Here is a 12238-nt window from a genome sequence, read left to right as displayed (position 1 = left end):
AAAATACCTAGGAATAAATCTTACCAAGGAGGTGAATGACCTATACAATGAGAACTACAAGACATTATTGAGGGAAATCTACGATGACATAAAGAAATGGAAAGATATCCCATGCACGTGGATTGGAAGAATAAACACAGTTAAAATGTCTATATTACCTAAAGCAATCTACAGATTCAATGCAATCCCAATCAGAATCCCAATGACATTCTTCACAGAAATAGAAAAAAGAATACTAAAATTTATATGGGGCAACAAAAGACCCCGAATAGCTAAAGAAATCCTAAAGAAAAAGAACAAAGCAGGAGGCATCACAATTCCTGACTTCAAAACATACTACAAAGCAATAGTAATCAAAACAGCATGGTACTGGTACAAAAACAGACACACAGATCAATGGAACAGAATTGAAAGCCCAGAAATAAAACCACACATATACGGACAGCTAATTTTCGACAAAGGTGCTAAGGACATGCAATGGAGAAAGGAAAGTCTCTTCAATAAATGGTGTTGGGAAAACTGGACAGCCACATGCAAAAGAATGAAAGTGGACCATGTGCTATCGCCATTCACAAAAATTAACTCAAAATGGATCAAAGACCTGAAGGTGAGACCTGAAACTATAAAACTCATAGAAGAAAATATAGGCAACACACTATTTGACATTGGTTTTAAAGGAATCTTTTCGGATGACATGCCTACCCAGACTAGGGAAACTAAAGAAAAAATAAACAAGTGGGACTTTATCAGACTAAAGAGCTTTTATAAGACAAATGAAACCAGAATCAAGATGAACAAACAACCAACCAGCTGGGAGAGAATATTTGCAAAACATATATCTGACAAGGGGTTGATCTCCATAATATATAAAGAACTCACACAATTGAACAACAAAAAAACAAACAACCCGATCAAAAAATGGGCAGAGGAAATGAACAGACACTTCTCCAAGGAAGATATACAGATGGCCAATAGGCACATGAAAAGATGCTCAACATCACTAATCATCAGGGAAATGCAAATCAAAACAACACTAAGATACCACCTCACGCCCGTTAGAATGGCTATAATCACCAAGACAAAAAACAACAAATGTTGGAGAGGATGTGGAGAAACAGGAACCCTCATACACAGCTGGTGGGAATGCAAATTGGTGCAGCCTCTATGGAAAACGGTATGGAGATTCCTCAAAGAATTAAAAATAGAGATGCCCTATGTTCCAGCCATCCCACTACTGGGAATCTATCCAACGCACCTGAAATCAACAATCCAAAGAGGCTTATGCACCCCTATGTTCATTGCAGCATTATTCACCATAGCCAAGAAGTGGAAGCAACCTAAGTGTCCCTCGACTGACGATTGGATTAAGAAAATGTGGTATATATATACAATGGAATACTACTCAGCCATAAAAAAAGACAAAATCGTCCCATTTGCAACAACATGGATGGGCCTGGAGCGTATTATGTTAAGTGAAATAAGCCAGAAAGAGAAAGACAAACACTGTATGATCTCACTCATATGTGGAATATAAACCAACACATGGACAGAGAAAACTGGACTGTGGTTACCCGGGAAGTGGGGGTGGGGGGTGGGCACAAGGGGTGAAGGGAGTCATATATGGGGTGATGGACAAACAAAAATGTACAACCCAAAATTTCACAATGTTAGAAACCATTAAAATATCAATTAAAAAAAAAAAAAAAAAAAAAAAGACTACAGACTTGCTCCTGCCTCCTTCCCCTCCCCATTCTCTGCATCAGAGCCGAGCTCTCAGCAGCACAGCGTGGTCAGGAGATGGGGTATATGAGGAGAGGATCGAGCAAATACATCAGTGCACTGAGCATCTTTGAGCCAGTTTTCTTACTGCCAGTGAGGGGGTTATATTATGGAAAGGGGATGGGCTGTAATGAACACTGTGGTATTGAGTTGGAATTGGAGGTGTTGGTGGGAACTTATGGTCTTTAGATGCAGATATTGTATTAGTCAGGATTCTTTAGGAAAGTAGAACCAATAGGGTGTGTGCATACACAGAGAGAAGAAAAAGAGAGAGATTTATTTTAAGGAATTGGCTCATGCGATCATAGGGGCTGGCAAGTCTGAAATCTGCAAGGTGTGCCAGCAGGTGCAAGGTAGGTTGGCAGCCTGGAGACCCAGTGAAGAGTTGATGTTACAGCTCAAGTCCAGAAACAGTCTGCTAACAGAATTCCCTCTTCCTCTGGGGAACTCAGTCTTTCTCTGAAAGCCTTCAACTGATTGGATGAGGCCCACCCACACTGCAGAGAATAATCTGCTTTACTCAAAGTCTACTGATTTAAATGTTAATCTCACATGAAAAATACCTTCACAGCAACTTCACTAGATACACTGGTGTTTCAACAAGTCTACAGATACTAGAAAAGGAAGCCAGGTTCAACCCTTCTCCTTTCCTGTAGGCTGCCATGTCTCAGGGAGGCCAGAGCTGGGGGAGGACAGGAGTTTTGATGGGTAAAAGTAGGCTGCACTGGGATTTGGGGGTTTTTGTTCTTGTTTTTGTGTTTGGCTTTTGCTTTCTTCCTATCTTTCTTTGCTTTATCTGATTTCGTTGTTGTTATCTAAGAGTTAAAAAAGAAAAAGCCGTGGCGCTTTCTTGAGAGTTCTTCTAGACGGCAAGAAATGTGAGCCAGGAAACCAGACTGCGAGGGGTGGTGGAGACAAAACTGCTCTCCGCTTATCTCCTCTGGAGTCCAGCTCATTCAATAAACATTAGGAACATTCCTGGAGATGAAGAGAGAGGAATCCAACGTGTTTGGGCCACACAATTATTTTTTGAAATGTCAAAAATGAAACTTCTTGTTCTTCCAAAGAACTGTGACCCTCCCTGCACTGAAGTCCAGAGAGGCTGAGCCCCTCCTCGAGGCTGGCTGGCCCTGCCGAATGTGTGCAGAATCTCAGCACAGATGCTGGTGGGATTTTCAGTGAGCTCCTGGGGGTCATGTTGTCAAGGAGATGTCATGTTGTAAAGCAGATGACTTGGCCAACCTGTCAGAACCATCTTTGTTTTGCTGGGCTTTTTTTTCTTTTTTTGCTGGAGGAAGATTGCCCTGAGCTAACATCTGTGCCAGTCTCCCTCTATTTTGTCTGTGGGTCGCCACCACAGCATGACTACAGATGAGTGGTGTAGGTCCGTGCCCAGGAACCAAAGCTGGGCTGCTGCTGCGGAGCGTGCCGAACTTAACCACTAGGCCATGGGGCCAGCCCCCTGTTTTGCTGTTTTTTAAGAGTAAAATAAATCTATTGTATTCAGAACACAAAAATTTGTGAGCAAATAAGCAAAAAATAAACAAAGTGACCCAAGAAGCGTGTTGAGAAGATATAGAAAGAACACAGCAGTGGAAGGCCAGTGGGCAGGAGAGGAGAAGAGAGAGGCTTCCCAGAGCAGCTGGCACCTGGGTTTGAATGACAAACAGTAACAATAATAATAAATATTTATTTTTGAGAGTTAAGATGTAATACTTTTTTGGTTGATTGTGTTATAGACACTGTTCAAAATTGTTTATGTGCATTATCGTATTTAATTCTCATGACAATTCAGGTACTATCATTATTTTTCCCGTTTTACAGATAATAAAACCGAGGCACAGGGGGTTTAAGAAACTTGTTCAGGGTCACAAAGCTACTAAGTGACAGAGCTGATCTGCAGATGCAGGCTATCCAACTCTAATGCCATTCTGCTAGATTGACAAGTGGGAACTCGTTAGGTGGGCTAGGAACTCCAAGTGCAAAGGCGTAGAGACCTGGGGCAGCATGGTGCTTCTGAGAAATTACGTGCTGAGTGTCAGTACTGATCGGCCAGGTAAGCTGGCTGCAGCAGATCATGAAGGATGCTATTTTGTGCACCATGCTAAGGGAGTAGGAGATGGGGAGACTTGCATTTTAGAGACATCCTTTTGGTCACAGTGTGGAGATTAGTTGGAGAGGACAAAAGGAGGGCAGGGAGGCAAGTTAAGGGGCTATTACAGTTGTGCAAGGGAACAAGGCAATGACGACGATGACCGTGGAACAGTGAAGGAGAGGATGGGTTTGGGAGAGATTTGGGGGTAGACTGAACAGATTTGGTGAGTCAGTGAGGGAGAAGAAGGGGCTTGAAACGACAGAAAATGGGTTTCTGGCTTGTGCTGCTGTTAATGGGGGGGAGGCAGAAAGGATGACAGCGAAGATGGTGAACTCTGGACCTGGTGAAATTCAGATGCCTGGTGTTTTAACACCCAGGGCACTAGTTGGGATAATGTGCTTTGGCCTCTACAGCGTTTGAGCTGTAGACATAGATAAGAATAGATGTAAAGAATAGATCTACATAATCAATACTCTTCTTTAGAAATCACCCAATTTAGTTGGGGGGTGGGCATAAGGGGTAAAGGGGTACATATATATGGTGACTGACAAATAGTAATGTACAACTGAAATTTCACAATGTTATAAACTGTTATGACCTCAATAAAATTTTTTAAAAAGTCACCCAATTTAAAAAGCCAATATTGTCATATAGATTTTTCTATTTTCACTTTTTAATTCTACTGGATATTCATATACTGATTTTTTCATTAGGGCTGTGTAGACTATATCAATGCTATGTTCCCAGCTTGACCCATAATTCTACCTCAATATAATATTATTATTCTCAATCTACCGATATTCATCATATAGTATTAGAATAATTTTAGTCTGCAAATCTAACTCTTTGAAATATGATATTAAGCATATTGGCAGATCTGATTAGGTTTTACTCTATTTCCTGTATGTGCATGTGCCCAAATGTATTAGCAATGAACAATAAAAATAAAACAATTCTTCCATAATTCCCAAACGAGTCCAAAATGGACAGTATGCTTTTCTGTATCAGTGTTGAAAATGAGATTTTTTTATATGCTGGAAGTTAAGAAACAGCATCCATTTTTTAAACATTTCTTACATGTTTTGGTTTTGTGATACAATTCTTCAGGGTAATGACTACATATAGGGAAGCGCCTGAATGCTTACAACAGGCTGTCAAGAAATGGTACTCGTTGGGGCCGGCCCAGTGGCTTAGTGGTTAAGTTCAGCACTCTCCACTTCAGCGGCCCAGGTTCATGAGTTCAGATCCCAGGCTCAGACCTACACCACTCCTCAGCCATGCTGAGCTGGCGACCCACATACAAAATAGAGGAAGACTGGCACAGATGTTAGCTCAGGGCTAATCTTACTCAAGCAAAAAAAGATAATAATAATAAGAGGAAGATTGGCAACGGTTGTTAGCTCAGGGCGAGTCTTCTACACCAAAAAAATAAATAAATAAAAGAAATGGTATTTGTTTCTTTCCACATCTCCATTCCAAGCCATTGAGGGAATTCGTTGCATCACTGAAGTTTACTTTCCTTTTTTTGCATATTCAAATTTGTGCTCTCTTCTTTTCTAGAGGAAGATTGAAGACATTAACAATCATGATGTGAATTTACTATTAAGGTTTACCATTATTATTATTTGCATGGCTGATGCAGTTCGAGTAATACAATATGCTTTGTGTTATAGGATGATACTGTGCTATATTCCAGGAGACTTGAGCATATGGTTCAATATAAATATGGTTATTTGCTAAAAATTGTGTGCAAGTTACAAAAATAAAATAACTTGCAAGACAGTAGCTTAAATAAAACATGGAATGGTTTTTGGTGGTACCAGCTTAGTGTCTGATTTTTCATGCTGCTTTCTCTCCCCAGCAATTTTTTGAGGTGGAAGAAGAGAAGACTTCTGTGCAAGACTCAACGACTGTCAAAATGAATATTTTGTTAAGAAAACTGAAGGAGAAAGAAGAAATTATTAAGGAATTAAAAGAAGAACTAGAACAATATGAAGAATTTAGATTTCAAAAATTTGTAAGTTTCAAAGCAAAGAATTATTCATTTTAATATATTTAAATAGACATATAACTGTCTAAAAGCTTGGATTAGGAATAAAGGAAATACAGTTGATATATCTTGGGCATCTGTCCACAACATAAACCAGTCCCACCTTTTTTTGCTCAATAGCATATTCTAGAAAACCCATTAATAAGTTATAAATAGGAGCAATATAATTGTTCTCAATTTTTCTTTGTAACGGCAAGAAAATAACCTATCTCCCACTGAAAAAATTTCCCACTCTAGAGGAACACGTAAATAGATTTTTGTTTTAATTCAAAGACTACCATCCTTTTTTGCAGTCTCAATAGTTTGAAAGACACTAAGCAATCTCCCCAAGTCACAGGCTTCCAAGAAGCCAACTGGCAACAGGATGACCTTAGTAGAAATGTCAAGAAGGAAAATTCTCCAAGGGTTTTCCCCCAGTTTTCCCTGGTGCAATGGGGGCCAGGAGCTGCCTTAATGCTCAAAGGACTGATGGGAACAAAAATGGAAAGAGAGAAAGCAGAAAGCCGACCCTCCTGTCCAGGAGGAGAATTTTAAGGATTCTGGAAAGTGTGGACCCTGAGAACCAGTTCATTTTCATCTCAAGTCAGCTCTGAGCCACCATCCCGACCCAACCACAGTTCTAGAGCCATAGAGAGGTTTTTATTATTAGGTTCTAGGAGCAAGAAGCTGATGGTTTGAGTAGGAGAGGCTAGCAGAGGGGCCGGAGAATAACAATCTATTGGATATCAACCAGCAGGCAGCAAGTGCCTCATCAATGGTGCCTCTTCTCATCTCAGCTCAGTTTACAGATGAGGAAGCAGAGACAGAGTGGTTAAGGAACTTCCCCCAGGCACACAGCTCGTAAATGGTAAAGACAGCATGAGAACAACGGTGGTCATCTGAATCCAAAGCCCACATAAGGTGGTGGAGCTTAATGCTCTAGAGTAGAATTAAAGGTTGTAATTTATATATATAGATTATATTATTCTAATAGATTATGTTATTATAATGTATATTTATATAATTATAATGTATATTATTATAATTAATGTATAATGTACATTAATACATGTATATATACACACAAATATTGACACGCATATATAGAAAAAGTCTGAGAAGTTATACATCAAATTCTTAACACTTGGAAGAAACACTGGGGGTTGCTGGTCCCTTTAAGTGCCATCTATGATGTGTCTAAATCCCACACTCCTATTCTTATTTAAAACTCCAAAGTTAGAACAGACAAGAAATTGAATGTGCCGCATTCTAAAGGACTTTGTTTAAAACTGGGGAAGGAACGTTTGCTTTGTTCTAAAAAAAAATCTTTGTTCTTTATGTTCTAAAAAAAAATCTGAGCATCTTCTGAGTAATATAGTATTAAGTGTTATTAGCATAGATCTAATAACATTGAATATTAATTCTTTTTACATGTCTGATTGTCTTGGAAGAGGAAGTACATCCAGTATTTGCACTTTTCTTTTCTTTTCTTTTTTGTGAGGAAGATCAGCCCTGAGCTAACATCCATGCCAATCCTCCTCTTTTTGCTGAGGAATATTGGCCCTGAGCTAACATCCGTGCCCATCTTCCTCCACTTTATGCGGGCCGCTGCCACAGCATGGCTTGACAAGCGGTGCGTAGGTACGCACCTGGGAACCGAACACAGTCGCCAGCAGCAGAGTACACGCACTTAACCGCTGCGCCACCTGGCGGCCCCAGCACTTACTTTTCTTTAACCTTTTCCTGGGTCTACATCTACGCTTATTATTTTTTGGAGAAAATAATTTAATAGAAAAGGCTGAAAAACTGTCATAGTTTGGGCTTTTAATCCCGCCTTGGCCAAAGGTACCCAGCATAGATGGGCAAGGCAGTTTTGACCCATTTATTTCCCATTTGTAAAATGGAAAGTGATACCTGCCTAGCTAAGGAAGAGAGTGATGAGGAGGATGCCTGTTGTGTTGAATGTGAATTGCTTTGAGTTCTTTGAAGAAAGATAAGTATATAAATTCTAGTTATCATTATGAGGAAATACACAAGTCTTTATCACTGTCTGGTGTACATTCCGTGAAATGCACTGAACAGACCTCGGGACTGTTGAGAACATCCCAGTTCGGTAATTGAGCTCCTTACACTAAAACATGAAGTCTTTCTTGTAATGTTGACACCGCTAAGTGTTCTCAGCCCGTTAACTGGTCCCAGTGGACGTCCTGGGGAAAGAACCAGGATGGCAGCGGCTTTGAGAAGACGAGGGGCAGTGAGAGGCTCCACCCTGCTCTTGTATAAGCAGGGTGGTTTCTGCTTCAGGATGGCATTCTGAATACCCTGGTTACCCCACTATAATTTGTCCCCAGAAGACCACATCAAAATTTCTGTGAAGACCCTAAGATTTGAGGAAGGTGGAATACTCCTGATGAACCGGCTGTATAACGTTTCTCCCGACTCCTTAGGACCCCAGCAAAACATACGGCCCTGGTCTCCCGCCTTAATGCAGAGCGCTACCGGTGTACGTTTCAGGAACAGGGACGTGAATGTCGCAAAAGCAGATCATGGGTTACATAAAATAAACCTGTAACAAAATACTTTTTTAAATCTTGTCAGAAGAAGCTTTTGTAAAACTCCATGCCACTTGGGTTCTAGAAGATGTACTTTCTTTTTTTATTTGAAATTTCATCTTATACAACTGCTCCCTCTAGTGGTATAAAAAAACTTGAGACCAAGTATCTGAAATTAGATTTGGAAAACAGTTTGGAGAAACTTTCAAAGTAGTAATGGAAATAACTTGAGAAAACTTGAGATAAACAATAGGGAAACACCCTAGTTTATTCTTACTGATAGTTAAATTATGCAAATAGCTTTAGAGTTAATAAGTAGTCAAAATGTCTCTCCTGGGCTGTTTTAAGAGAAATCTGACAAGAGGATAGGAAAGGGAAAGTTTAATAAAGAGCTAGTTTAAATTATGTTTATGACAAAACGGAAGTTAGAAAAGGAAGCTTTTCAAGTTACAGTAGCCTGGTCTCTCCAGGTGAGAGCATCCTTGATGTTGAATTTTCTAGAAAGCAATTTTATTCAAAGGCTGAGCTTCTTTTTAGGTTTAGTTCTGTAGGAAGCCATTGTGACTTGACTGCATATCACTGTAGTTTTCAGAGTGTCGTGCTGTACGTGGATAAACCCCCTTGAGAATTGCCAAAGGAGGTCGCTAGCCCATTAGAGTATGTGCGCGCGCATGCACATATATGTTTTAATTGCAATTGAAGTTGTCACTTTGAGAGATTTTTCAGTATTCTTTGTTACCCCAAAATGAACAAGCTGTGCAACCATCCCCCATGCACCCCCTATAGGTGAACATAACTGCTTGTTGCTGACAGCTCTGAAACAGAGCTGTCATTCAAGAGTGGCAGCTCTGCAGGGCTGCCTGGCCCCAGTGTGCCACTTTCCTGGTTGTCACTCACTGGGAAGCACCTGCTCTTCTCTGTGACTGTCACGCGGCATGGCCATGCATCAGAACCCTACTCCACCGCTAGTGTCAAATTGAGATGTCCGAGGCCTGTACATGGAGCCTGCAGAATTGAGACACCAATATGGCAGAAGGAAGATGGCTGAGAGGGCACATGCAGTGCTCTAAACAATATTCCTCAGACTTCATTGTGCATATGAGTCGCCCGCAGCTCTTGGTAAGATACAGATTTGGATAGTATGTCTGAGCTGGGGCCTGAGATTCTGCATTTCCAGTAAGCCCCAAGGTGATGCTGAGGTTCCTGGTCCGTGGACCACACTTTGAGCAGCAAGGCTCTAGAGTAGACCAGTTTTCAGAAATGATTCTTTCAAGATCAGTTTGGAATTCTGAAACCTGGGAACAGTGATTCTGCACATCTTATGAATGTTCGCAAGAGAAATAGTGCATAAGCCGCCCCCTGAAGTCCTAGTTTTCCCAACATGATAGAAAAAGTTTGAATTGGCAAATTCCTTTGTAAATTTAAAATCCCGGAATGATCATGGATCACACACACTCTCTCTTGAACTATAATGTGGCTTTAAATAGCTACATCTAGTTAACTGCCTTTTAATGATCTCCATCCTTCTTAACCTTGGTTTATCAATGCAGTTTATTTTAAAGAAGTCTCGTGCTTTAAGTAAGCCAAAACTAGTGGTGTCGGCAGATGGTAGAAGGAACACCATCACAAAACCTGCCACTCAGAGTGTAACAGATGACCGTAGCTGCCCAGAACTCTCTCTTTGTTCATTTTGCTAATGAGTGCCCTCATTGCTGTGGGAGAATGAATAGTTAATTACTTGCAGTTCCTGCAGCTGACAGATGGTGGGGACAGAGCTAAAGGTTAACCTCACCAGAGCAGGGGCTGTGGATGGATAGTTTTCCTCCTCAGGGAGAAAAAATCCCTGAGTTGAATAAGCTTTCCTGGTTTTCTGCTTTTATACGAGATTTTTAGAAAACGCACTTAAGTATTAGCTGCTACCACTTATAAATTTTACACGTCACCTGATTAATTCAAATAGTTCCTGTTTAGTTTCTGATCATGGGTGCTCATGTAATCTGCTGTGGATGTTCATATTCTGCTACTGTTAGGAAATGTGTGCTTAAGCCCTATAAAGGCAAATACTGTTTGTTTGTTTGCTCGTCTTTTAAAAGCCTTTCTAGTCTATAAGTATATTCTGTGATAGTCTCAGATTTAACCTATGGGACAAGCAATTAATGATGGGGATTCCTCCCTTAGTAAGAAAAGTGTTGTTTATTAATTATTAGATTTGTTAGTTTTCATTAATTAAGAATGAATTGGACTCAAATAATTGAAATGGAATGATGAATCAAAATTGTGAAGATTTGTATTGGGTTTAGTGCAAAATTTAACATTATTTTAAAAATTAACTTTGATGTAACTTCCTTAGCAAGTCACTTGTTTTTTAAGGGTTTATTAATGTACTATGAAACATCGTAGCCACTTATTTTTCTTTTGAACTATTATGATCACAGAGGAAAACATTTTAATAATTTATTTCCAGATATTTCTAAAGTTAAATAAAAGTATGATTTCAAAAGGAAACCAGTATATTGGGAGGAAGGTTTTGCTTTTGAGGGGAGATTTTATTCTTGTGCATTTGCAATCACGGCATTACTGCAAAAAGAATAGGTTATCACGCATCTCAAGATTGAAGTTCAAAAGTATTTCTATTGTCTATATTAATTTTGAAGCAAGGCATATAGAACCTTCTTTCACTTTTCGCATAATAATAAAATGACTTTTAAGCATACTCTTTCATATTTTGAGACTGCATAATCAGTTGAATATCGTACCCTCAGGAAGAATAAAGTTCTGCACCAACTTCCCCAATCCATTACATCTTAATTTTTTTTAAAACGTGGCAGTAAAATCTAGACAGCCATAAGCAAGTATATTCAGATGTTTTCAATAGCTTTGAAACAGACAAGAAGAAGAAAAGAAGAGGAGCGGTCCCAATAAGCTTCCAGTGCGTAAGAAAAAGCCTCTCCCATAATGGACGCGGCAAGATTTAAACAAAAGACGCACATAATAAAAATGTAAATGAGTTTGCTTTACTAAAACTATAACTTTAAAGTCTTTTGTTGTAAGTTATCCTGAAACCTCCTTACAAGGTAATCACTGTTCGCATAGAGATGTAAGCCAAGGTCTTCAATAGCATTAATCGCCTGCACAGTCCCAGTGTGACAGGCATGCAAAGCCATGTTAATGTTCAGAATATGAATTGCCTCTGGGTGGCTCCTCCGCCCAGCAGAAAACCAACTGTGTGGATATCCGTGTGCCTGATGGACTCCATGCGGCTCCCAGCCTGAAAACGTCACCACTTTGACATGTGATGTGCTCCTCATGACACTGGCAGCGCTGACACTGGGAAATGCCACAAAGGCAACAAGCCCCCCTCCTCAGCCATGCACTTCGCCACCCCCTGGCGCTGCCCGTCCGCGGTCTCCCCAGCCTGCCTAGTTACGGGCGGACAGCACTTCACACACACACAGAGGGAAGTGTGGGTGGAGGGGCCCAGCTGCCTCCCCGGACACAGCCTCCATAATGAATTGACCTGAATGATGAGGGCACACAAACAGTATGCTATGCATTATTCCTGTCAATAAAATGTCCCCATGTGCTGTGGGCTTTGTACAGAATGTACTGCAGCCTTTCTTCCAGCAAGCTCTGTTTAGTCTCCTTCCTTTTTACTATTCATATTATAAGTGTGTAATAGAATTCAGAAAATTATATGATAGCTCTTCTGTATCTGTATTGTCTCGAGTTGCATATTTAAATCCTTGGCTCCCTGCTTAGAAATATGGAATTCCCCATCTTTCA

The 12238-nt window shown here is 40.2% G+C and overlaps 1 protein-coding gene across 1 annotated transcript in view; it reads left to right on the top strand.

The window, feature by feature from the left end:
- C36H10orf67 (chromosome 36 C10orf67 homolog) overlaps nucleotides 1-12238 on the top strand; it is a 163030-nt gene that overhangs the window by 65068 nt on the left and 85724 nt on the right. The window contains 1 exon segment of the mRNA XM_058532821.1: nucleotides 5736-5891. Coding sequence (XP_058388804.1) covers nucleotides 5736-5891 — 156 coding nt within the window.

This window comes from Diceros bicornis, chromosome 36, assembly GCF_020826845.1.
Source record: "Diceros bicornis minor isolate mBicDic1 chromosome 36, mDicBic1.mat.cur, whole genome shotgun sequence".
Classification (NCBI taxonomy): Eukaryota; Metazoa; Chordata; class Mammalia; order Perissodactyla; family Rhinocerotidae; genus Diceros; species Diceros bicornis.
Note: the sequence above shows the minus strand (reverse complement) of the source record. Positions and strands in the feature narration are given on the sequence as shown.